Here is a 27,939-nt window from a genome sequence, read left to right as displayed (position 1 = left end):
CTAGCACTATGAGACTGTTCACACCAAAAATTGATAGGAACTGCTCTATCAGTGTGGATGGGAACACCTGACTCCCCTGCAGTTAAGGTAGGAGACCCACATTGCCAAGCGGGACACATTAATTCTAGCTTAGATTTGACTTAAGTGTTGCTATTCACTGTGTATCTTCAACCCCTTAAGTGGTATTCAAGAAAAAAGGTTTTTCAGGAGCAGGAGGCTTGAGTGTTCCAAGGATCACCACGGAGCTCCAGACTTAATTCTTCAACGGGTGTGTTACAAGCCGAGGCATGAGGTGGGAGGTGCTCCAAGAGGCAGCCCTTCATTTGTCATCTCTAATGAGCTTATACGCTGCAGGACCTATTTAACTTGCAATTAATTGAAGTTAAATACAAAGATGCAGTTTCTCAGTCACTCAAGACACTCGTAGCCGATGGCCACCACGTTGAACAGAACAGATATAGAACGTCTCCATTATTACAGAAAGTTCTGTTGGGCAGCTCTAGTTTAAAGTTTGATCATCTGTCGGGCTTATCAGGTTTAAAAACTTGAGAAGATATTCAGAGCTGCCTGCTCTCTGCAAGAGAAAGCTTGTCAAACTCATGCTTAAAGAAGGAAGTCCTCATGGCCCATCAGTTCCACCCCCAGGTATATGCGAGGACTCAGATACCCGTGCACCCACATCACATTCACAACAGCATTATTCATAACATCCCAAAGGTGGGACACAGCCCAAATGTCCATAACAGACGAATAGATAAACAAAAATGTGGTCTATCTATATAGTGGAATACTTTTCAGCCATAAAAGGAATGAAGTACTGACATCCACACCATGGATGAACCTGGAAAATGTTGTGCTGACTGAAGAAGCCAAACACAAACGGTCATGTATTGTATGATCCCATTTATATGAAACATCCAGAACAGGCAGATCCATAGAGACAGAAAGCAGATTAGTGGCCTGGGGTAGAGGGAGGAATGCGGAGTGACAGTTTCCTATTGGCGAGATGAAAACATTTCAAAGTTAGAAAGAGATGATGGTGAATGCACTAAATGTCACTGAATTGTTCACCTTAGGATGGTTTTATGTTCATGTGAATTTCATCTTTATTTAAAAAGAAATGTGACCCTAATACATGGATATGCACCAAAAAGAAGAGGAGGAGACTGGGTGTCTCCACACTTTTATCCAGTACGTGGAGGATGGGGTGGACAGGGGCTGGCCTGGCTGCACAGTAACATCCCTTGGAGACCATGTGCGAAGAGGGGTCTGGAGTCCCTTTGGGTGGCCACAGCCTCTCCCTCTGCCTGCCTCAGTGGGTACTTTATTGAGAAAGATGGGGAAGGAGGTGGGAGGTCCCAGAGGAAGAATGCACCCTGGGCAGCCTCAGAAGCCTCCATGCCCACTGCAGGTAGTGTCGCCAGTTTCCGGAACTCTCAGCTTAGTCCCACAGCCCTCCTCACCCCTCTCCTGGGTGGGTGGCCTGTTCTCGGCCCCTGCTGCACATCTGGTCACTCCAATCTGCTGCATCAGTTTCCATACACTCACCAACATATTCGAGAATCATCTAAGTGAACAAGAAAATGGACCCCTCACACACACACAAACCCTGCCTGAGTTTCTGTGCTCCCTCAGACTCTGGATTCGAACGTTAGGTGACCCATCTTTTGGAGGACCAGGTCACATGGCTCCCAGTGCTATCGGATCTGGGCTGAGCTGAGCTGAGCTGTTCTCCCCATATGTCACCCTGTTACATGGGTGCCCCAGTCCTGGTCATCAGAATCTGCCTAATGCTCCCCCGACCTGTACCAGGGTCCTGTTTCCATGCATTGCTCACAGTCTCACGAAGGCTTTCCTTTTCTCCAGTGCATGCCCAGTAAAAGCTCTAAAACCATGTCCTTTTCTCTGCCCACTCCCCTCCCTCTCTCCTGGTTAGCTGGGTCCTACTGCCTCCGACACAGGTCTCTGGGAGCATCAGGTCCTAGGGCTTCCCTCTGTCAACTTAGGACCTGGCAGCCCCCTCTCTGAGCACTGCCCTTGTGCCTCCAGGCCACCTCTGTCTCCCTCTGCCCTGTCCTCAGCTCACTGCTAGCCACACGCAGCCCTTTGGGGGTCACATTCAGTTCTCTCCTGCAGGATGGCAGCAGCCCCAAAGTTCTAGTGGGTCTGTGGATCAGCAGTTTGAGTTGGGCTCCCCAAGAAAGCTGGTGGTTAGTGGACATGCCAAAGGTTGGCTCATAGACATTTGGGGCCCTCTGGGGAGCCAGCTGGTGGACAAGTCATGGGTCAGTGTTGGGGGGAGGTGCCTGGGAAGGCGCTGGTCTGGCAGCCTCTCTCGCATGTCTGGGCACTTTGGTTCTTCTCAGTCTGTCTTCGTGGCTAATTCAAGCTACCTTACGCAGTCCCAAGAAGACAAAAGTGCTCAGAACCCCTGAGGCCTGGACACTATCACTCATGCCCCAGTCTGATGATTAAAGCAAATCACAAGGCCTGCTGGACCCCATGTGTGGACCAACAGCCTCCACTCTCCAGGCCAGGAGTGGCAGTGGCCACATTGCCCACGACTACAGGTTCCATGGTTCACCCAGAGGTTTCCTCTTGGCTCACCATCTCATCTAGGTCAGGCTTCAGTGAGGTGCACACACCATCAATGGCAGATGTCTTCCCAGAGGCTCCCACACTCCGGCTTGAGATTTCCACCCACTCGTGGTGGTTGGACTGCATTCTGCACCTGACACCCCCCCACACAGACAGACTCCCACCTTCCCCATTATTCTCCAGTTGGTAGATGGTCCCACCATCCTCTGGTGACTCAAGTAAAATTAATAGACAGATAAAGGCTACCTTTGATTCATTCGTTTCCATGGTTACCCACATGAAGAAGCAAGTTGGTAAACGTCAGGGAGGCAGATCTTTCTCTCCATATCAGCTGCTACCTTCCTAGTCCTGGATTCCACCTGTAGTGCGTTGAAGGGTACTTCCCCCACCCAAAAATGTGAAAAAAGGTATGTCCACATCCTCAGAACTAGAACCTATGACCATGACCTTACCTTACTTGGAAAAGGTCTTTGCAGATGTAACTTAGGATCTTGAGATGGGGTCTCCTGGATTGGGGTGGGCTTTAATTTCCATGACAACTGTTCTTATAAGAAACAGAAGAAAAAACACGGAGACACAGGGAGATAGCCATGTGACAACAGAGGCAGAGGTTGGGGTTAAGTGGCCCCAAGCTGAGGGATACCTGGGGCACCAGGAGCTAGAAGAAGCGGGAAGGACCCTCCCCTTCCTGCCTCTTCCAGAGGGAGCACAGCCCTGCTGACACCTGGACCTTGGACCTTTGGCCTCCAGAACTGGGAGGAAAAATCACTTCTGTTGTTACAGCACACCCCATCCCCCAGCTTGTGCTAATTTGTCAACTGCAGCTACAGGAACCATCATTCCTCACCTGAACTACTTCAGTGGCCTCCATACTAATTAATCTCCCACTACCCAAGCTACAACATAAGTGGGAGGCCCAAAACTTCAGTTTCTTTCCTTGAGGCTAAAATCTACCAAAAGCTACTCAATGGAATCCACCATATCGACAGGCAGGGGAAACAAAAGAAGGAATAGGAGGAGAAAAATCATGTGATCATCTCCAATGATGCAGAAAAAGCATAGAAAAAGCATTTGACAGATAACAGTATCATTAATGGTTGAAAGACTGAATGCTTTCCCTCTAAGATTGGAATAAGGAAAGGATGTCTGCCTAACCACTCATTCAGTGTAGTGTTGGAAGTTCTAGCTGGTGCAATAAAGCCAGAAAGAAACAGAAAGCAGGAGAGAAAGAACAAAAGGGGTGGGGGGAAGGAAAGAAGAGAGAGGAGAGACGGAGGGAAGGAGGGAGGAAGGAAGGAAGAAAAAGAGAAAAGAAAGAAAAAGAAAAGAAAGAGAGGAGGGAGAGGGAGAGAGGGGAAGGAAGGAAGAGGCATACAGATTAGAACAGAAAAAAGACAACTAATTGCAAATGACATGATTGTCTACACAGAACATCCCAAGGACTCTCTAAAGCTGATCACTGAGTTCAGCCTCAGGATACAAGATCAACACAAAAATCAATTGCATTTCTATATACAGACAATGAGCATGTGAAAACTGAAATTAGAGGCACAATGCTGTGTAAAATTACTCTAAAGAAAATGAAACCCAGGTATAAATCTGGGTACAGGGCATGCTGCTGATCATTAAAAATGGTGATGAAAGAAATCAAAGATGATCTAAATAAATGGAGAAACATACCGTGTTCATGGAAGACTCAATGAAGCAGAGATGCCAATTCTCCTGAAATTGATCAATGGAATGGGAGGGCTGAGACACAGGCTAAGTAAATGTGAGGCCTCTGAACGCTAAATATTTGTGATCGTTAAGTATACAAGAAGCTTTAAATATTCACTAAGTATACAATAGGTACAAAGCATCAGAACCCCTGAGGCAGTTTTCATAGATCTTAATCAGCCTCTGCTGGCTGTCCCTGTGTGGCTGCACCTGTACACACTGGTCCAGGAGCCCTGGCATCACCTGGGCCCTGTTCCTCATAATCTTACCATCAGCAGGGAGGCCAGGCGGCAGAGAGCCACAGGACACACATGACCACGTGTGCCCTAAGTTTGTCAGCTCACCCCATCTCTTCCCCCTTATTTCTTGCTACCTGTTTTAGATCAATTTAATATATTAACTACATAGTTTGAACTTTCTAATGTAGCCTGTGAGCCCTTCTGCACCATGATCGGTAGTGAATTTGGAGGGTATGTTTGTCTCTAGTGTCTTAGGGACATGGAAGGCTACCCCAAGCAGGTGAGCTGGCCACAGTACTTTCCATGGAACAGCTCCGTTTCTTCCCCTTACCGCTGCATATTGGTAGTGACACTCAAGCCAAGCTCCCACAGGACAGGAGAAACCGTGGGTGGCCTGACTCCCAAGGACACCTGCACACTTGGAATGGCGCAGCCCAGCCAGTGTCCATACTGTGTTGGGCACCTAGCTCCTCGAGCCTGATGACTAATGAACGCTGCGTGTGATACACTCACCACCTTCCTATCTGTAAAATTCCACCTTTAAACATCACACGTGTGGCCTGAGAAGCCTTAGCTACAGGGTCGCAAAGCCCTTGAAGGCAATTATTCTGGCAGGCCCTGCAAGGGCTGCTTGGTGCCCTCAACGTGAAAGCCCCAATCTTGCAGCGCGCAGTAGAAGCCATTTACCTCCGAGGACGCCTCCTTCCCTGCGCCAGCTCCCGCCACCCTCTGCTAGTCTCTGTCCCTCCAAACCCAGGCGTCCCACCGTCCCCAGAGCAGCAGGCTCCCCACTCCGACGGCCTCTCAAGTCTCCACTCAAGTCTCCCCGGCCTTGGGCAACAATGCCCCAAGCCAGTGGTGCGCTATTTCTGCTCAGCGTGTAAACCTCTAGACGCGCTCTCATCTTTACTGAGCATCGCCTCTCCCAACTAGACGGAAGCTCCAGGAAGGTAGCTTCCTCCCACGTGCTCAGAGCTCTGCCAGGCACACAGTAGGTGCTAAGTGATGGATAAAGGGGTGTGTGCACACAGTAGGTGCCAAGTGATGGATGAAGGCGGGGGAGGAGGCAGAGAAAGAATGAAATTGAGCTCCAAAAGACACACAGCCAAAGAGTTGGGGCGCGCCGGTCCCTCGCTGGGCGCCACCCGCTGCCGCACTGGATCCTTTTCCACAACTGCCATTGAGCCGACTCCCGGGTTAGTTGGGAGGAAATTAGACACCAAGGATGAGGGCCACTCTCCTGCAGGGACTTTGAAGGCGCGGCCTCTTTAGAGACCATCCCGGGAGAGAGCCGTTTTTATTGAAAGGTAAAAAGGGACGTGGGCTTGATGTCATTGGGAGCTCGGGTCGCCGTTTCCGGCCGGCTCCCCACGGATGCGGCGCCTAAGCTGGGGATCTTTGGGCGTGACGGGGACAAGCCGGGCTGGGTGGCGCACACACCGGGTGACTGCAGAAGCCCCTCCTGCGGCGCCACAGCAGCGGGGCTCGGCCTTTGGGTTCTAGGCGGTGGGACGCTGAGGGCGCTGGGAGGCAGCGCGTGACAGGGAGGGTCGGCTGACTCCGTGGGGAGGCGGGGCTGGGGGGAGCGGCGGTGGGGCCACAGGAGAGCATGGACGCAGGAGTGCAGAGGTGCAGAGACAAATGAGTGCGGCATACAGGAGCATGGGGGTGCAGAGATGCGTGGGTACAGGGGGCGGAATTATATAGACGCGGGGAATGCAGGGGTACGGGGGTACCGAGAAGGGGATAGTGGGCCCAGGCATGCTAGTGTGCGGGTCACAGTGGGCGGGCATGCAGGAGTGCAAGAGTAGGGGTGGGAGTGGTGGAGGTACCGCTGCGCAGGCAGCGGAGGGTGCTGGGGACGGTCGCAGGCGCAATGTGGCGCGCGAGGTGGGGAGGGGGGTGGATTTGCAGCATCTGATTCCTGCGCGCCGTGCTGGGGTCTCGAAGCTTGAAACACCGAAGCCTTTATTGCCTTGTTTGCATTTGGGAGCTTTTCCTAGTCGCTCAGTTCAAAGGCTGTCGGCCTGACCGCGTTGGTCGTGCATCCGCCCCCTTGGCCTCCTTCTGCGGCAGCTGTCCTGCGCCCAGCGACCCCTCCCCCCCCGCCCCCCCCTCCTCCTTCCCTGGGCTCAGAATCTCGGCCGCTCTCTGATGTAACCGATTTCTCACGGGGTTGCTCAGTCCCGAAATATCAAGGCTACGGCGGCGTGTTCTTCCTGAAAAGGAAGCCCTTTCTCCCTTGTCTGGTGGCAGTTTACTTGGCAACGTTGTTCTGTGCGCGCCCGGTTGGAGCACCCCAAGTTCCCCCAGGAAGTACCGCCAGCAAAGGCCGCTCTCCCGTCCTGCTATCCCAAGTGCATCCGCCTCCCCTCCTCTTGGCGCCCAAGCGATCTCTGTTCTGGGCTGTCTCACATTTTTGTCGGTCTTTATTCCCCTCTTAAAGATGTACACACAGGCCGACATGTAAATGTTACAGACATATGCTTAAGACCAAATACTTGTATATATGTCAGTGGCTTTATTTATCAAAATCTATACAAATTCAACAGTATTATTTACATCTTTTAATTGTCCTAAGGTTGTAACTGCATATGTGAACTTCTGTTCTTTTATAAATTAAACATATTCTAATTAACCATTATTATTGTTGTGTGATTCTCAAATTCTCAACTGTGGCCCCGGGGAGGCCCTTTAAAATAAATTGGCTATGTTGTTCTTTAAGCTTAGCCCCTGACATTGTTGAAAGCATGTTTGCTTTCTGACAAGAAGTTATTTTGGTTCCATCACAGAATTTTGATTTGGGCTTTGTTTTGTGTTGTGTAAAATTGTGACTTATAGTAAGAACTTATTTATTTGGTCTTTATACCTGTTCCTGGCACAGGAACTCCTAAAATGGTTAGAATTTCCTGTGATGGGAGCCATAAAGATGTCTTTAGTTATGTTAATAAGGTGACTTTTTGGAAAGTATTGATAATGGGGGCTGGTTGCCAGTAGAACCAAGCAAGTGATGAGAAGGTTGGAATCTTCAGCCCCCTCCCCAGCCTCCAAGGAGGGGAGAAAGGCTGGATGTTGACTCAGTTGCCAATGGCCAATGAATTAATCAATCATGCCTAGGAATGGAGCCTCCACAAAAAAGGATGAGTTCTGAGATCTTCCAGGTTGGTGAATACGTGAAAGTTTGGAGAGTGGCATGCCCAGGGAGGGCATGGGAATCTCTGTGCCTTTTCCTACATGCCTTGCCCTGTGTATCTCTTCCATCTGGCTGTTCCTGAGTTACATCCTTTAATAATAAACCAGTGATCTAGTAAGTCAAGTGTTTCTCTGAGTTCTGCGAGCCACTCTAGCAAATTAATCAAACCCAAGGAGAGGGTCGTTGTGTTGCCGGTAGATATAGCCAGTGTCCAGGTTCTTGTCTCATCCCAGAAAGAATTTAGAGACAAGACACGGAGGTTAAGAAAGTAAAATGAAGGTTTATTAAGGGGTGGATAGTATATTGTCAAGGAGCGAGCGGGCAGACTCAGGTCAGCAGCTGCCCTAAATTTCTTTGGCAAGTTGGTTACATAGAGTATAAAAATGAATGGGCAGAATATTCCTTGGGGTCATATTCCCTGATTTTCATCCCAACTCCACCTTCCTGAAGGGAGGAGGGATTTTTGTCCCTATTTAGTTCAGGTCGCAAGTGTCATGGCAGCAGTGCACGATGGGTTCTTCTGATCTGCAAGGCTAATTTTATTGTGATGAAGGCATAATGAGCAAAAGATTACATTTGGACACTGGAGAGTCCTGCCTTTTCCCACATTTCTTTGTTAGCCTCCAGGCCGCCCATCACCCTTTAAGGTGTGACCACTTATCAGCCCAAATGTTCCTGCTTTTCTTTCTCTGCCCAGGGACCCCTGGTGCTTACATAGTGTAGGGTTTCCTGTATTTGGCCCCATGCCCTTCCTTTGTGCCCAATTCCTGCCATTTGGCTTGTGTCCCCTTTTCTCTGCTCATACCTAGCTGTCTGCCTGCTCTAACCATTGGAACCTCTGATCAGTCAGTCAGAAGCACAGGTGACATCCTGGCCTTGCAATTGGCTTTTGAAGTGAGGGTAGTGATGAAACAAAATTATTTTAAGGCAGGACAAGAGAAGTTTAACTCAAAAACTTCTCTGCTGTTTGAGCTAGGATTGTCTCCCCTTTAGTGTGCATTGTGCATCTGCATTATACACTAACTAGATCCCCTGAGAAGACACAGGAATGCCTACTCTCCAAAAGAAAAACAAAACCCCAAAAGAAACAAAAAAGACCAGTTTCCTCCTAGTGCCAGCATGGTAGTCCCTTAGGAGATAACATTCCTTCCTTAATCCTATAAGGAGTCAGGAGGAGCCACTGCTCACCTGGTTGAACCATATAAACTGTCAGTATATTACTTTGACGTACAGCCCTTTGAGGTGTAACACTTTGTCTCAAAAACTTACATAATTGTGCTTTGATCTCTAACAGGTGGAATGGGCCTCGGGGCTTCCTGAGGGACTCTCCCCAGGTTATAATCCTCAGACTGGTTCAAATAAAATTCTCTATTTCTTTCTTAGATTGACTATTGATAAATTTTTTTTTTTTTCATTTTCAGTCTTGTAGGACTGAGCCCTAACCTGTGGGGTCTGACACTATCACCAGGTAGGTGATGTCAGAATTGAGTTTAATTTGTGGGACACTCGGTGTCCCCTGAGAACTGGAGAACTGTTTGGTGACTCTGGCAAACACACATTGGATTTTTTTTTTGACTTAAGAAAACTATTTTGTTTTTGGTTTTGTTTGCACTCAAGCCTTGGATAATTTGCTTTGCTTTTTATGAAAATGAGTATTACAGACAGAATTGAAGAGCTGGATGCACACCTCATGAAGGCTGCAGGGGAAGGGGACCAAATGCTTCTGTTTTGTCTGCGTGGAGAGCTGGGACTCAGCCATCTTATTTCTCTTATTCACTGTTCTCTATTTCAGTGGTGGGTAGGTGTCCATCCTGTGGGGACAGCTTGATCTTCAGAGCTGTTGTCATCACTGGTGGTCCTGCACAATTACCAGGACTTCGATTGTCTCACTGCGGACATTGTGGAAACAAAGGAGAAATACTTCTAAAAACACCGGTTTGACTCTGCCTAGTGGTTCCACATGTGAATAACAAAAAAAATTCAAGGGAAATAATATGTTAGTGTTATTTCATGAAAACCACTGCAACTTTGGCAGTTTTTCTGCTATTTATGTGGTTTTACCCAACATGAACTGATGCTGGGGAAAACTGTGGGTTTTGGTGTCACCACTGAGGATAAGAACATTCCTTTCTTCCGCATAAGTCTTATATGGCCGTTGTCTTTGGCATAGCCAGCTGGGTTACATGCATATTTTTTTTCCATCCAAATTACTCCATTTAGCAACACATGTTTAAGAAAAGTCACCAATGTACTGTTTCCTTCTTTTAGTTTCCAGTCATAATAGGCAGATTTGCCCTGAACTAAATCTGATTGTGCTAATTTGAGTTTAATGAATATTTCCCAATCATACGCCCCTCTCCTCACTCCCAGGGGTAAATTCCTCTGCCCCATGAACTTATTTGGGGCCGCATGTGGTTCAAAAAGTGGCCACTCAATGAAATACTTTCTTTCTCATCCCAGAGTCTGTAAATATTATCTTGCATGGAAAGATGTGAGTAAATAAAGGGCCTTGAAAGCAAGAGCTTATCCTGGATTCTCCATGTGGGCCCTAAGTGTCTATAGGAGAGAGGCCGAGGGAGCTTTGCCACACCCAGGGGAGAAGGTGACGTTGGAGGCAGAGACATAAATGATGCAGCCACGAGCCCAAGGGACACCTGGAGCCACCAGGAGCTGGAAGAGGCAGGAAGGATCCACCCCTCAAGTTTCTGGAGGAGGTGAGGCTCTGTCAAAATCTTGATCTCAGACTTCTGGCCTTCAAAACTGGGAGGATAAATTCCTGTGGGAAGACCCCCATTTGTAGTGATTTGTTAGCCTTGGGAAGCTAACACACCGGGGGCTCTCACTGGCTGATGGTAGGTGGGTAGAAGGGACAGTGCCCATTTCCAGAACAAGAGCTTCTGGTGCAGTAAAGTTACCTCTAGCTTTGCACATCTCTCCTGCGCCCTGAGACTTGCTCAGCTCAGAGAGAAAATGAATGGGAGCTGTAACCTGGAGCCAGCAGCCACGGTGCCCAGCAGCCCTGGGGCTTGCTTGCTGCTGAAAGTCACCAAGGCTGTGTTTACGCGGCATTATTATAGAAGAAATGCTGAGCAGGGAAAGTGGTCCCTACGTCATATGGTAGGAAACGTCACAGAGGCCAGAAACCAGCCCTCGTCCTTGTGGAGTGAGACCACTGCCTGTTCTTTTGTTTGTTTGTTTTTAATAGACTTTTTAATAGCAGTTTCAGGTTCACAGCAGAATTGAGCAGAAAATACAGAGTCCGCACATAGCCCTCCCCACCCGCACATATATACTCCCCTACCCTCAGCATCCCTCATCAGTGGCATCCCTCATTTGGTACAATCAATGAACCAACATGAACGCATTATTATCAACCAAAGTCCATAGTTTACATTAGGGTTCACTCTGGATGTTGTACATTCTATGAGCTTTGACAAATGCATAATTATTGCCTGTTTTCATATAGATTGTGCTACTACACGTGGAAATTGGCAGCTGCATTCAATAAGGTATTACCAATAATAGTAAAAAAAAAATGATAGGCTTAGAAAAGAACTTGGCTCATTTACAGCTAGGGGTGAAACAGTAGAGAAGGCTGATTCCAGGTGTGATCAGTCAGGATTCTCCAGAGAAACAGAACCAATGACATATATAAAGAGAGATTTATTAGAAGGAATTGACTTACACGACTGTGAGGCTGGCAAGTCTGAAATCTGCAGGGCAGGCTGGAGACCAGGGAAGAGTTGGTGTTGCAGTCCAGGCTCCAGGAAGTCTGAGGTCATCAAGGTGGGCTAGTCCAGTATGACTGATATCCTTACTCAAAAGGGGAAATTAGAACACAGATCCTTACAGAGAGGCGGCCATGGGAGGACACAGGGAGGAGATGGAGTCTGTATGCCAAGGAGAGAGGCCTCAGGAGAAACCAGGCCTGCCCACACCTTGATCTCAGGCTTCTGGTCTCCAGAACTGTGGGGCCATAAATTTTTATTGTTTAAACCACCCAATCTCTGGTACTTTGTTTTGCTGGCCCTAGTAAATTAATATCCCAAGACTCTGGATAAACACTCTGCTCCTGGTAACAGTTTCATAAAATTGCTTTACTATTGCTTATAAGCTCTGGGCAGGGTACTCTTGAGAAGTTTTGTTGGTGACAAACACCTGGAAGACATTTGTTGTCATTTGTTGATGAGTGTGATTGATTATATCCCTGAAATATTAAACCAAATTCTTTCAGTCAGCTGGGATGGTCTAAGAACTGAGAGAAATATTTACACGTGAAATGATACAACAGTTTAGGTTTTTTTTTTTTTTTTTTTTTTTCAAAATAATCTGAGTGAGAGAAGGGTAGAGGTATAAATGAGTCAAAATTGGTCTGAGGCTGATTGCTGAAGTTTAGTTCGTTTTACCATTTTGTCTATTTTTGTATATATTTCAAATTTCCCTTTTTTTAAAAAAAGAAAACTCAGTTATTTAATACATTATTTTGGTTCTCCTTGATTCTCACCCACAAAGACTTTGAGGTCACTTTTTTGGCTTGACCCTGATCAGATGGTCATAACCAAAGTTACGGTTTATATATATGTTTAGCATACATTCTAGGAGGATGTAATTTTGGGGGTTTTTTTATTCTTATTTTTATTGACGTGTAGTCAATTTACAATGTTAGTTTCAGGTGTACAGCAAAATGATTTAGTTTTATATATATATATATATATATATTTCTTTTTCAGTTGCTTTTCCATTGTAGTTCATTACAAGAAATTGAATATAGTTCCCTGTTATACAGTAAGTCCTTGTTGTTTATCTGTTTTATATACAGTAATGTATATAAAATCCCAAACTTCTAATCTGTTACCCCCCCTTCCCTCCCCTGGTAACCACAGTTTGTTTTCTATGTCTGTGAGTCTATTTCTGGTTTCTGGTAAATAAAATGTGTATTTTTTTTAAGATTCTACATATAAGCTACATCATTTGATAGTTGTCTTTCTCTATTGTACTTATTTCGTTTGAGATAATAATCTCTAGGTTCATCCATATTGCAGCAAATGGCATTATTTTATTCTTTTTTATGGCTGAGTAATATTCCATTGTATATGTATATCATATCTTCTTTATCTATTCATCTGTTAATGGACATTTAGGTTGTTTCCATGTCTTGGCTATTGTAAATAGTGCTGCTATGAACATTGGGGTGCATGTGTCTTTTTGAATTACAGTTTTCTATGGATATATGCCCAGGAGTGGGATCGCTAGGTCATGGTAATTCTATTTTTAGTTTTCTAAGGAACCTCCATGCTGTCCTTCAGAGTGGCTGCACCAATTACATTCTCACCAAGAGTGTAGGAGAGTTCGTTTTTTCCCACAAAGGAGGGTATGATTTTGTTATTGTCCTCATTTCTTTGCACTGAGAGATGAGTTGAACACATTTTGTATCCATATATCACCATACTATTTGCTCACTCCAGCTTCCCACAGGTCTCCAGTGATGGCCATATTCATTCATGCAAACAGGCAAAAATCCCCTACCCTCAAAAAACTCAGAGAAATAATAGTATCCTCTGCTTCTGCATTAGGGTTCTCTGGCATACCCCAGTTTCAACATGTGATTTTTTTTTCCAAAAGAAACTTCCAGCTTTGTTATACCCTCTTTTGTTAAGCCATCTGTGAATGTCCCTGATGAGAATGTGAACCCTACCACTTGTAAAGGAATGAGCTTCATTTTTGACTACATTTCCTCAGTGGTTTGAATAATGGGCAACTAAATAGGTCCTAAGGGGAAATTTGAAGTCTGGGGTAGCAGACTGCAGCTTCTGCCTTCCCAAGATCTCCACTTCCTAGTTCCCAGAACCTGTCAGTAAGTTCTGTCACATAGCCAATGGGACTTTGCAGCTGTCATTAAAGTTATAGACCTTAAGATAAAAGATTATTCTGGGCTTTTCAGTTTAACTGCAAGAGCCCTTAAAGGCAGAGAACTTTCTCCAGCTGGAGTAAAGAAAGATATAGGAAGGAAGTCAGAAAGATTGGAAGTTGGAGAGGACGTGGCCTGCCCTTGTTGGAAGGGATCACCTGAAGAGCATGAGGAGGAGTGCGGGCAGGTTTTAGGGGAAAATACACCCCAGCACTCACAGCTGGGAAAAAAAAAAAAAAAAAACCCATCCTACAGTCACAATGAACTGCCAACATTCTGAGTGAGGCTGAGGGCGCAATTATCCCCCAAAGGGAAACATGCAGACACCTTGAACTGAGCTGGTGAGACTCAACAGAGGATCCAGCTATGCCTGACTTCTAACCTGCAGAACCTCAGAATAATAAATGGGTTTTAAAGATGTGAGGGCGAGCTGGCTGTGACATATGTCACCTCATTGATCGCCACGGTTGATTCGTCTTATCTGTCTGGCTAGGCGGGTGTCCTCTTCCTCCCTCACCACTCTGTGTGCATCCCTTGGGAAGATTTGCGCGCTCGGTGGAAGAGGACGACCATCCGTGATAGTTCTCGGTCAAGGGTATACAAGTAGCTGCGCTCCCCTGCTGGAATCTCCAAACAAGCTCGCAATAAATGGGTTTTAAGTCACTACATTGGAGGTAATTTGTTACAGCAGCAAAAGAAAACTAATATGAAGTCTGTTTTAAAGAAAGCTGGGAGAGTTTGGATTAATAGAGAGGCTCTTGGAATTTGCTTTAGAAATAAGAGCCCCTTTGCAGCTGGTAAACCTGGAAGAGATCTGAGCATCTTGGGATGCAAAGTCACTGGGTCCTGTGTGTTCCTTCTTCTGCACATCAGTCACATCTCACTGCTAAGCCTCCCTAAGTGCAGAAATGTACTTCCAGTGGAGACAACACAGGTCCTTGAAAAGGTGGATGGTACATTGAACATCTGATTGGACTACAGAGAACATTTAAATAAGTATCAGCAGTTCAGCTTTCTAATTGGATAAAACAGGGATGCCAACCAATCAGAACACAGATACTTCCAGAGGCCCTTCAGATGGCGCCTCTGCCAGGAACTCTTGTCACCACAATGAAGCTGGGCTACTCACAGGAAAGCAGAGACTTTTCAACATGGGGATATCTATAAATATGACTCATGATGTTGATAGATGAAATAAGTTCATGATCATTACTGTTAAAAAAAGAAATAGCAGGCCCCAATTGTCTTAGATCCCATGACAACATATCAAAATTGACTCCCTAACCTAAATGCAGTTTCAGCCTCTCCCAAAAATGTGACCTTTCAACAATCTATGTAGAATTACCCAGTCAGCGCTAGTGAGGTCATCTGCCTGATAGACCACCCGCTTCCTCCAGAGGAAGGTGACCTTGCCCGAAATGATCAGCTCTTTGCTAGAATAATTTCCTTGTCCCACTTCCTTCTGCTTTTAAAAGACTTCCATTTCGTACAGCCCCTTGGAGTTTCTACATGCCAAGATGGAATGCCGCCTGATGCATGAGTCTATATGCCAATTAGATCTTCAAATTTACTCAGTTGAATTTTGCTTTTTAATATAACTAAAATCATTTTTGCTAATATTGGATAGTTCTTGCCTTAAATATTTACTAAATTTGATAGCTATCTTTTTAATAAATAGTAAAAAAAAATAATCAATTCATGATTTCTTGATAAAACAAGTAGCTCCCAGAGGCCCAGCATGAGGTATGATGGTGATTACCTGACTGACAAGGAGGTCTTTATTCTAAAATATTGGAGAATGTAGAAAAAGAGATTTTTTTTTGATTTTTCAAAGTTTTGGGGGTTTTTGGGGGGGCAAATGGTATATACTTCAAAGCATTTGAAAGTATTTAATACCTGGAAACCCTAGCAGTGTATCCAAGGTATGGTATGGTATGGGTCAGCATCATCAGTGTCACTTGCAAACTTGTTAGGGACACAAACTCTTGGGTCCACCCAAGACCAGCTGAATCAGGCACAGGATGAGGCCAGCCACCTGCTTTGCAAAGCTTTTCAGGTGTTTGGATGAATGTTAGCATTGGAGAGCCACTGCCCTAGACAAACAACTCAATATTAAACTTGTTTTCTGAATCAACATGCTATGTTGTTACATTTCCTGCTAGAAACTGGAATGAAGTTTGATGGGTACCGCAGTTTTTCTCTTGATAGCAGAGGGCCATTGGTTCCAATGCTTGCCTGGACCTGGCGTCCTCGGTGCCCTCAGACATGGCGTACTTGGCCAGCTCAGTGGGCGGCAGCAGCTGCGTGCTGTCTGCACCTTTCTGGAAGTGACACCAGGCAGGAGTGTGCTCAAAAGGAGATGTCATTCATAAAAGAATTCGTCTCTCTTTAAAAAGATTTAATAACATACCTCCCCCACCTCCAAATTTGAATGCCAGTAATCTACAGGATCCAATTCAATGCCCCCAACTTGTCAAAAAGGTTCCTTCACCACTCGGCCCTGAAATTTCTCTCCAATTAACACCTCCCATACTCTCACTAAGACAGCTGCCTTCATTTCATTTAACATGTTCTCAAACACCACAGCCCCTGTGTTTGAGGCTTTTGCTTTTTTCCTTTTCTTTTCTTTCTTTCCTTCTGAAAAGGTGTGTCTTTGTCAGAGTTGTCCAGAGAAACAGAACTGGTAGGAAGAGATTGATTATAAAGAATTGGCTCATGTGATTACAAAGGCTGAGAAATCCCAGGGTCTGCTGTCTAAAAGCTGGGGGCCTAGGAGAGCAGATGGCATAATCCAGTCCAGATCTGAAGGCCTGAGAACCAGGAGGACCAAGGGCAGGAGAAGATGGGTGTCCCAGTTGGCCCGTCAATCAAAGGGGGGGAATCTTCCTTTTTGGACCTTTTGTTCTATTCAGGACCTCGAGGGATTGGAGGATACCCATCCACTTTGGGGAGGGCCATTTGCTTTTCTGAGTTCCATCTATTCAAGTGCACCTCATCCAGAAACACCCCACAGGCACACCCAAAATAATGTTTAGTCTGGGCACCCCGTAGTGTAGTCAAGGTGACACACAAATTAATCATCACAAGATGCTTTCTGCTTTTCTTTATTTTCTGAGGTGTCTGTGTATTCTCTGAGTTTTCCTAGGATCGGAGGCCTGCAATGAGCAAAGCTAGGAGCTGTGACCCCCAATCCATCCCCTGCTTCACGATACATCCTGACCATCTTCAGCCTTGTACAAATGTCAGGCGTCAGTTGTCTTCCTTAAGGTGGAAGTTGACAAAGAGGAGAAAGTGTCCTCTGTTGCACAGAGTCATTGCCTGGAGTGGGACGCACAAACTTCGACCTTTAGGGAAAGCTGTGTGTATATGTTCACTAATGCCTAACCATGGGATAGCAATTCCCTCCCTGATAAACTAGGGCCAAGCCACACGGTGGTTGATGTTGACCATATCTGTGAGTTTGTCCCCCAGAAAAATCACAGATATTTCTGTGTCTCCTTATAGAGGTTTCAGCTTTCAGCTGCACACATAAAAAACTTGGAGTCATCCCTCCCGTTATTGCAAGAAAGGCTAAACAAACTGAAAGTTAATGACTTCTTTGGACCCATCAGAGAACTGAGGTCTCAGGGCCTCCCCCAAATCAGGAGAAACAGGAATATGCAGAAAGTCATAGCTTTGATCTCTTTACCTGGGGCAGAGGCAGCTGGAGCCATAAACAGGAAGAAGCCCTTTGGTCATTATGATGAATGCTGGAGGCCAAATGTTACCTGCCCTGAGAGCAAATAGCCGCTAAGGCCCTCAGGCTTAGGAGGCCCCATACTAGGATTCCAATTCCAATTCTGAGGCATGGCTTCTTCCCTACTACCAAGCAAGTAACTCAATTCTGACACTACCTACCTAGGCAGAGCATCAGTTCCCCCAGGTTAAGGGCGCAGTCCTACAAGGCTTCTCCCTCCTGGGACACCAATCACAATTTCAGGATGTCACCTGTGCTTCTGACTCACTGGCTATAGATCAGAGGTTTCCATGACCCCCTTCTCAGGTTTAATGAATGGCTAAAGCAGCTGACAGAGCTCAGGGGAACATTTTACTTACCAGATTACCAGTTTATTACGAAAGAATAGAACTCGGGAACAGCCAGATAGAAGACATGCATAGGGCAAGGCACGTGCACCCTCCTGGTGCATCACCCTCCCCAAATCTCCATGTGTTCACCAACCTGGAAGCTCTTGGAACCCTGTCCTTTTGGGGTTTTATGGAGGCTCCATTACTAGGCATGAGTGATTAAATCATTGGCCACTGGCAACTGATTCAACCCCCAACCCTTCCCTGGAGGAGGTGGGGAACGGGACTCTGTAATCACATGGTTGGTTCCCCTGGCAATCACATGGCTGAAGCCCCATCCTTCGGGGCTTCCCAAAATCACTTCATTAAGATATCAAAAGACACCTTTAGTGCTCTTACCATGGGAAATACTAAGTGTTTTAGGAGCTCTTTGCCAGAAACAGGAAAAATAGACCAAATTTATACTTTTTGTAATAAATCACAAGATCACACACTGTCATTGGTTTTACCTTTCAGGGATCTCACCAATTTTTCTTTGTAAAAATTGGAGAAAGATCTCCTCCTGGTTCTGGCCAAGGGAGGAGAAAGGCAACCACTGTGAAATACACCTAGAGTGTTTTCCATGACAACAGGACAGACGAAAATAAAGACCTCAGGAGAATTTGAAGGTTCTGGTGCTGAGAGCTACAATAAACAGTAAACACAGCTGAACTGCAATCCAGAATAACATATATCCTCACATTCAAAGCCAATTAACTATAGTTAATCAGCACATCATGTCAAGCTTTCAACTAAAAATACCAGATATTCCAGAAGGCAAAAAAGACAGTCCAGATTGATAAACAAGCATAGAACCAGGCTCAGGTATAACACGAGTGTTAGAATTATCTATCAGACCAGAAATCTAAAACTGTGATTAAGATGTAAAGAGCTCTGATGACTAATTATGGACAGTATGCAGGAACCCATGAGCCGTGTAAGCAGAAAGATGAAAATGCTAAGAAAGAATCAAAAGGAAATGCTAGAAATTGAAAACATTGTAACAGAAATGAAGACCGCCTTTGATGGGCTCATCAGTCTATGGTGTAGGAAAGAATCAGTGAACTTGAAGAAATGTTAATAGAAACCTTCCCAAACTGAAATCCAAAATGAAAAAGGAATAATAATAATAATAAATAGAAAACAGACTATCCAAAGACCGTGGGATAATTACAAAAGGTGTAGCATACATGCAATTAGAATAGCAGAAGGAGAAGAGAAGAGAGAATAGAAGAGATCTTTAAATAATGCCTGAGAATTTTCCCAAAATTAATGATGGAGACTAAACCACAGATCCAGGAAGCTCAGGGAACACTAAGCAGGATAAATAGCAAAAAAAAAAAAAAAAAAAAAAAAAAAATCCATACCTAGGCACATCATATTCAACTACAGAAAATCAAAGATGAAAAAAAAACCTTGAAAGAACCAGGAGAGGGGGAACACCTTACCTATCGAGAAATAAGGGTAAGAGTTACATTGGACTTCTCAGAAATCATGCAAGCAAGAAAGTGTGGCATGAAATATGTAAAATGCTGATATAAAAAACCCCACCAACCTAAAATTCTGTATCCAGCAAAGCTATTCTTCAAAAGTGAAGGAGAAATAAAGACTTTCTCAGACAAACAACAATGGATGGAATTTCACCAGTAGACCTGCTTTGCAAGAAATGTTAAAAGGAGTTCTTCAAAGAGAAGGGAAATGATGAAGGTCAGACATGCTGATCTACATAAAGAAAATAAGAGTATTAGGGAGGGAATAAGTGAGAGTAAAACAAAATCCTTTATTTCTCTATTCTTAGATGATCTGATAACTTTTAAAATAGTAACAGCAACCATATATTGGATGATAATGACAGCAATGTTATAAGGCATGGGAGGGAAGAAATGGTAATACTCTGTTATTCCTGTTTATAAGTTACCTGCACTACTTGTGAAGCAAAATAGTGTGATTTGAAAGTGGACTTACACTGGTTATAAATATGTATTTCAAACTCTAGGGCAATCATTTTTTTTAAAGTTTAAAGAGAAGCATAATTAGTTTACTACGTAGGTAAGACATGGAATCATATCACAGTACAGCCATGACAGAGATCTCTAAAAATCCTTAATACTCATAACCACTTTGAAATGACAGTACTTACAAGTCTTCCCCAAGTAGAACGTGCTATTTAATGCACTGATAAACTTGCGTATTTATAACTGCATGACAAATGTATACATATTTTGATAATAAATGAAGACTCACAGAAATGGCAAAACCTAAATGCTTTTATGTTAGGTGGAACAAAGAGAGGCAATTGTGAAAAAATAAATAAAATATATGGGGGAGCTACAGGAAGATAAGAATTATTTCAGCAAGGTCAATTTGTGCAGAATCCGCTTTGATCTTAATTCCCTGTCCTGGATGATAAGACTGTTTCTTATCCTGGTATAGGGCAGGCATCTTTCATGTGGGAGTTTTAACTCCTGTTTTCAGGAAGAAAAAGAATGATCTTACATCTGCTGTTTTTCAAGTGCCTTTAACGCAAAATAACCCTTGCACTGAAATGGCATGTTTTGGGATGGCACATTCTGCCACCCTTCAGCTGTGGCTTTAAGATCTGCAAGTATCTCGCAGGGTTAGGCAAAGGGGGATTCTCTCTTATAGGGAGAAGTGGAAAAGACTAGAAAGAACTGGGTGTGGGGAAGTGAGATAACAGGGCGGCCAATGGGACAGTGGGTCAGGGGAGGCTTGACCCTGAGGCTGGCCAGTTCCCAGGAAGGGCCAACGATCAGGGTCGAGGGGAAGGATAGACACTGAATCAAAGTTGAGCAAATGAGCAACTTGTTTAGCTCCATCAGTCGGGACAAACAGTTCAGGTAATTACGCATGAGGCAAGGATGGGTATTTGCAGGGTCTGTGCTTGGTCCATCATGGGTCAACAAGGGGACATTACGAGTCTCATCTTAGTCATATGGGGGGAAATGTTCTTTCCAGGGCACAAGGGATGAGAGAATTCCTTCAACCATTAGTGAGGAAAATTCAAACGGCACTACTTATGGGCCAAATGCGGAGTGCAGGCTTCTGGAACTTTCTGCCCCTCCCCCCCCCCATGGGGGAGGAAAAGGAGACTGCTGAGGAAAAACAAGGGAGCTGGGCACAAAGATACAACATCCATGGCAATGCAACACCTATGATGACGCCCACAGCGAGGCAGCTCCGACACGTAAGTCTGTGAGCAGGTCTGTGAGTTCCAAGACACCAGACTGTGAGGCCAAGCCCAGTAAAGTGAAGATAAAGGGCAGGCAGCTGAGCGGAATGCCCCACGGACCAATCAGAGCTCAGCCTGCCATCACGCCACCTGACAACTGGCCAATGGGAAGGCGGCAGCCTCTATAAAAGCGGGCACAGTGGGCCACTTCGGCGATTGACGGCGGTGGAGCTTGACGGCGGTGGGAAGGTGACAGCGGTGATACTCTGGGCGGTGGCGGAGCCATGGTTCGCACGAAGCAGACGGCGCGCAAGTCTACAGGCGGCAAGGCACCACGCAAGCGGTTGGACGCTAAGGTGGCTCGTAAGAGCGCACCTGCTACCTGTGGCATGAAAAGGCCTCACCGGTTTCGGCCCGGCACTGTAACGCTGCGCGAGATCCGCCGCTTCCAGAAGTCCACGCAGCTGCTCATCCGCAAGCTGCCGTTCCAGCGGCTGGTGCGGGAGATTACCCAGGACTTCATAGCGGATCTGCGTCTTCAGACCTCAGCTGTGATGGCGCTGCAGGAAGCGTGTGAGGCCTATCTGGTGGGTCTTTTTGAAGACACCAATTTGTGTGCCATCCACGCCAAGCGTGTAACTATCATGCCTAAAGACATGCGGTTGGCAAGGCGTATCCGTGGCGAGCGTGCTTAAGCGCTGTGCGCGCAGCTTCTGTGCTCACCCCAAAGGCTCTTTTCAGAGCCACTGCCTGCTCTCCAAGGGTGCTGTGCACAACTTGATTGTAGTTAGCTCCTTCTGTCTTAAGCTAACCAGGGAGCTATGTGGTTGCATGCTAACACCGTCCCCTTAAAAGGATTTAACTTAAGGAAATCATTGATTAGTCCCTAGTATAGTGCTTGAGGGAGGGTATCCTGCTTTGCAAGGTAGTTTTTAGAATAGCTGGACAATGTGGGTGCACTTGTCAACAGGTTTTCCAGCTCTTAAAAGAAGCGTAAGTTGCTGTGGAACGCTACAGCCAGGGTGGTTAACCAGTACTCCTGGTAGAGTTGTGTAGAGATAACCTGAGCATGGCTTTGAGGGAAAGAGTGTAAGGAAGGACTGTTTGATCCTCCATTGGTGCTGGTTGGAAGTTTTTAAGGTTTTATTAAGTTCATAAAGGCCATGCACTTCCAGGCACTGGCCATACAAAGCAGATAAACTCCATCCCCTACTGTCCTGGCTCAGCCTGTGTTTTCAAGGTGCTTACGGCTGTGTGAAGGAAGCCTGTATGTAGAAGCAAGTTACTGTGCAATGTGCTTTGGTGATAGCTCAATGTTAGTATGCAAGGGTGGGTTTTTACCCAGGAGAGTTTAAGATTCAAAATCTTCATCAATTGAAGTAGTGTACACAAAACTTTTAAAGATTGAAAGTTGAAAGGTTGAAAATAGTCTGTTAAACTTCATAGCGTATATAAGTTAATGGGTGACAAGTCCTTGAAGGGCCATCTAAAAAGCCAAGAGTGTCCAGGGACAGCTATGTACTGGTTCTGAAGTCAGTTCTAACTTTTAACATTAGACTCCTCTTAAATTCAAGTCTGCACTTTGTGCTTTTTCTGTGCTTTATGAAGTCTTCCTCTCGCAAGGAATAGACTTGAATTCACATGACACACCTAAAGAAAGCACCAGACCCTGACTGGATCTGCACATCACCTGGTGATCTGAAACAAGATTTCCTGGAATGAAGCAGATGGCATCTGAAATGGAAGATTTCCCAAGATGCCCAGATCAGGCCTGTTGGAAGTTTGTCACTAAGGCTTTGGTGGTGACATACTATAGATTATTTCCAATGTCGATGATCTTGGGAACATAGGAACTTTAGATAAAAAGTTTCTGAGAGTTCTCCCTCCTACCCCTCCTTCATATTCAAATATGACCTTAATAGATCTGTGCACTTTCTTCCCAGTGTGAGGCACTACACGCACGAAAGTTCGTTCCTGAGACAAAAAGTCACTGAAACTAGAAAACCTGATTTTTAATCACTGATGCTTTTAGGGCAAGATATTGATAAAAAAAGTAGTAATGAAAAAGACAAACAGAAACCTCAGTTAAATAGAGCTGGGAGACGAGAAGGGGAGCTCTCATGCCCTGAGATGACAGCAAAGCCTAAGTGGAAAAAGAAAGACTCCTTCCCGAAGGAGACAGGGAACTCAGACACTCTGTCTAGAGAATCCTTTAAAAGGTTAAATTTAACCTCTGCCTGAGGCGATACTTTTGCTTGAGTGATACAAAAAGTTATCCTAAGGGAACAGAAAGTCCTGCCTGCTTAATCTTGTTGGACCACGTTGTTTGAAGGTCCCACCTGCTTAATATTGTTACTGCAAACTGCCTGCTCCACCACAGAGAAGAATGAGCTGAATGATCGGGAAAGGACAGCCAATGAGAAGAAGACAAGAAGCCTCAAAGAACTTATAAGAGGACTCAACCGAAAGACCCAAAGGGCAGGACTTCTCTCAGTTAAGCCACCTGGACTGACTTACGGCCCCCCCACTGGAGTATCCTTTTTTTTCCATTTCCTTGAGTAAATAAAGCAGTTTTTCCCTCTGTCCTTCTGACTGTTGTGAATTCTTTCCAGCCGGCAGGCAAGGACTCACCTTTTGTGGGCTCCCCATCCTAAAGGGGGAGTCTTCTATCTGCTAATATTTCCCGACAAGGACTCAACCAATGAAAAGACATGGACTTTTAAAAATATAGCCCTTCCAATTTCCTTTTCCTCTCTATAAAAGCATTCTCTTTTCCCCTTGCCTTGTGTAAGACTTGCACATGATTCTCCGTGAGTGCAGGGCCAGAACTGGAATTCTCTGCTTATCTGGACTAAACCCATCTTTGCTGGAGAAATACTTACCAGTTTGTTTCAGGTCAACAAGTTAAAATGAGGTCACGAAGGAGGTGGACCCTAACCTCATATGATTGGCATTCTTCTAAAAAGAGATTATGACACATAGAAAGCCATGTGAGAACAAAGGTAGACAGCTGTAATATTGTGATTTACACTAAGAAATGTTTTCCTCCCCATTCGTCCCAAAGATCCTAAAGCCTTTGGAATTTCCTAAGTGATTAGAGAGATAATGATGCCTTTTGTTATTCATAACAAGCCCCTTTGATCACAACAGAGTTTATGTCGATGAGGTGATTTTTGGAAATGACTGTCAGAGAAACCAACCTTGCAATGAGAGGTTTGAAATTTTCATTCCCACCTTTGACCTTCAGGAAGCAGAGAATGATGAGGTTGAGTTCAACCACCAATAGCCAATAATTTAATCAATCATGCCTGTGTAATGAAGCTTCCAAGAGAATCTCTATAGTACAACTGGAGAGGTTCCAGATTGGTTAACAAGAACTCACACAGGTGCGAGGAGGGTGATACACCGCAAACAAGTCCATGGGAACAGAAGATCCTGCATTCTGACACCTCACTCTGTGTCTCTCTCTTATCTGGCTGTTGATTCATCGCCTTTAACATCTACAATGAACCAGTAATCCAGTGAATAAATGGGTTTCCTGCATTCTGTGAGCAACTCTAACAAATTAATTGAACCCAAAGAGGGGTCATGGGAATTTCTGATCTATAGCCATGAGACAGGAAAAACAAGAGTACAGCCATTTTGGAAAAGTGCCTGGGAACGTCCTTGAGCAAAACAGATCTTAGAAGCCGAAGAACAAAGCCCTGGGGGGCTGAGTCCCAGAGACAAAAACCAGGCTCACAAGAGTAAAAGAGGAAATTTATCTTTGTTTTACTAACAAGTATACCTAGTTGCCACAAGACAAGAAGCTCAACTATAAATTTTAACATTATCTGTTCTGGTACTTTTTTTGGCGAAAATTCTCATGAAGCCCTTTCCCCTCACAGACACACTCTCTCTTCCTGGTAGCCATCATGGAGCCACTTATTGCTGTACAAAGATGTTTGATTTCTGGAAATCAACATTGATCATAAGAAAAACCTTCACTTCTTTTGTTTAAAGACAACTGACCTCTTCTACTCAGAGAGCTTCTGTTCAGAGGGCTGGCACGTTTTTTCCGCCTTCTTCCTTGAACGCAGGCTATCTCTTTTAATAAAAACTTTGCTTGCCTAAGAGTCTTATGGAGGCGATATTCATTTCTTTGGTTTTGCTGTCCAGGAATCTGGACAGGGCTGGGTAACAGTCGATTGGTCAGAAGCACAGGTGACAACTTGGACTTTCAATTGCTGTCTGAAATGGGAGAAGTTTTGTAGGACTAAGCCCTTAATCTGTGGCATGACAGTATCTCCAGGTGGATAGCAGCAGAATTGAGTTGAATTGTAGGATGCTAGCTGGTGTCGAGGATTGCTTGGTGGCGTGGGGAAAAACACACACACACACACACACACACACACATTTAGTGATCAGAAGTGAACTAGAGAATTGAGAGTAAAGGAAACACAGAGATGTGTGTTTTTATCATAGCAACCACCATCTACACGCCAAGGAGAGAGGCCTCAGGAGAAACCAGGGTTGCTGATATTTTGCTCTCAGACCTCCAGCCTCCAGCCTCCAGGACAGGGAGACAATAAATGCCTGTTTTTTGACCTGCCCTTTCTGTGGTATTTGTTACACAGCCTGAGCTGACTAATACAGTAAAATTAATATTAGTCTTGGTTAGTTCTCTCCCTCCCACCCAGTGGTGGGATTTTGGATTTGGGGGCAAAAGAGAAATTCTTTACTCTTGCTTAGGTAGATAAAGCTGAAAAGCATGAGACTCTGGAGATGTTGGCCACAGCATTTATTGTCATAAGGGAAAAATCAGAATAAAACAGCAGGCACTGAAACAGCAGAGGTGGGAGAGAAAGGACAGAGAAGGCTGGTGCTAGGGACTATGAACTCATTGTTCCCTGATATCCTTTAAAAAACGTGCCATCTTTTTAAAGACAGTTTGAATTGTGGTTTGTCATTTGCAACTAAGAGTCCTAAGAAATATAACACAGTTCTGTGACATACTGTGACTGAATTTGTTTACTCTACTGATTGATTCACAACTATAGAAGATAAAGGACTTAAAATGCATTCTAACTTTATTACAACGAGCCCAGGCGGCCAGTGCCGGGAGGGACCCATGAAAGGAAGGACAGTGGTGATGCCAGGAGTCCGCTCTGACTACATGCACACCTCCACCTGTTGGAGAAATATAGTTAAAAACAAAATGGAAGTGAGAAGAGAAAGAAAACAGTTTTAATATTTAGGAAGACCAAAACCAGAACGTGATGTGCTTCACAGGCAACCTGCTAAGAGATTGCAAAGACAGAAAGCAACCTCACTCTTTTACAGAGCTGAGTGAATGCAACTCATTCAATACTTTTTGTAATTTGGTGCATTTTGCAATTTGGAGCCAGGTGATAGCTGAAATTAGACTCATGTCCCCCCAGCAACTTGGGAGATGGGACATGATCTTCATTGACGATTATGAAGAGAATCAGAATTTGCCACCCCAAAATATGTCACTTTGGCATATGGATTATTTTGAGCTGAGGCAATTGAGGCTCAACGGATGCAGAAAGAAGCCTTCTTGGAGCTTCCCTTATCTAACTAAAAGCAGAGACTTTTGTGAAATTAGGACTGCCAGAAAGCCCCTCTCTGGAGGAGTTTTATAGTCATGAAGAAGATGGAAAGTTAGCACCAAGATGAATGCACACACAAACCTTAGTAAACATTTATCTACCATACATCTACTCATCTTTCCAAAATTTAACACCTTTTGATAAAACGGTGTATAAGTTTCTGAGTTTAACCACTTCCTGGATTTTCACTTCTTTTCTGTGAGTCTCCCAAGCATGTAAAAATATTAACATTAATAAAATTTGTATGCCTTTTCAAGTTAATCTGTCTTTTGTCATGTTAATTTGCAGGTCCCCAATACCGAATCTAACAGGGTAGAGGAAAAGTTTTTTCCTCCCCTATAATTACATTTCAGAGGTGGCCTCTTGGTTCTTGGGGAAACATTCCTGGGATGTAAGACTGGCAAGTTTAGCCACTTAACAGATTTACATACATTTGAAAAGGACAGAGGAAGAAATTATGAAAGGAAGAAGAGGGGAAGTGTCCCCTTAATTTCAACAGAGTGAATTTAAGCCTCTTATTTTTAATTTATGTTTTCCCTTTTATAGCAGGTCTCTGCCTGTTGCCCCCATACCAGTGTGATGTGGGGTATTCAAGAAGTATTTGTAAAAATGCTGCATCAGTCCCAGACATTCATTTTTTATGCTCTATTTGGATGCCCCAGCTAATTGATCTGAGAAATATATCACCTTCATAATAAACTAATTGGAAACAACAGCTTCAAAAGGGAAAATTATGAAGTCGTTGAGAAGAATCAGGGATCTCTGACATGTTCTGATAAATTGTTAGGTTTAACAAAAGGCAAGTCGTAGAATGGCATGCACAATGTCATCATTTCCATGAAAATAATAATTATATGATTGAATACACACCTCTTGAAGTGTAGAGAAGAAATTGAATCTCAAAAGGGAATTAAAGGCTGAGGAAACTCCCAATTCAGGGAGACTCAAATTTCACTATAAATCTTTCAGAATTCTTAGATTTTATACCATTTCCATGTTTGCCTTTCTGAAAATAAAGAATTTAAGCAACATCAGCAATGTAAATTCTACAAGACGTCTTATTTCTACTGTTACAAGGTAAGTATCACTTGAAATTACTGAAATCTATAGCTAAATGAAACTGATTATATATATATATATTTTTTCCATATTCCTTTCCACTATAGTTTATTACAAGATATTTAATATAGTTCCCTGTGCTCTACAGTGTCTTTGTTGTGTATCTAGTTTATACATAGTAGGGTGTATCTGTTACTCTCAGATTCCTAATTTATCCCTCCTCCAACCCCTTTCTGCTTTGGTAACCACAAATTTGTTTTCTATGTCAGTGAGTCTATTTCTGTTTTGTAAATAAGTTCCTTTGTATCATTTTTTTTTAA

The 27,939-nt window shown here is 44.5% G+C and overlaps 1 protein-coding gene across 1 annotated transcript; it reads left to right on the top strand.

Moving 5' to 3' along the window:
* The first annotated feature begins 106 nt into the window (after positions 1 to 106).
* On the top strand, positions 107 to 26,661 carry H3-4 (H3.4 histone, cluster member). The gene has a single exon (XM_074361161.1). The coding sequence runs from the start codon at positions 21,233 to 21,235 to the stop codon at positions 21,641 to 21,643; it is 411 nt and encodes a 136-aa protein (XP_074217262.1). The 5' UTR covers positions 107 to 21,232; the 3' UTR covers positions 21,644 to 26,661.
* The last annotated feature ends 1,278 nt before the right edge of the window (positions 26,662 to 27,939 follow it).

Source organism: Camelus bactrianus, chromosome 3 (genome assembly GCF_048773025.1).
Source record: "Camelus bactrianus isolate YW-2024 breed Bactrian camel chromosome 3, ASM4877302v1, whole genome shotgun sequence".
NCBI classification, from domain to species: domain Eukaryota; kingdom Metazoa; phylum Chordata; class Mammalia; order Artiodactyla; family Camelidae; genus Camelus; species Camelus bactrianus.
This window is presented reverse-complemented; position numbering and strand designations above follow the sequence as displayed.

Coding starts and splice junctions, on each gene's coding strand:
- H3-4 (XM_074361161.1), top strand. CDS start 21,233: ATGGTTCGCACGAAGCAGACGGCGCGCAAGTCTACAGGCGGCAAGGCA.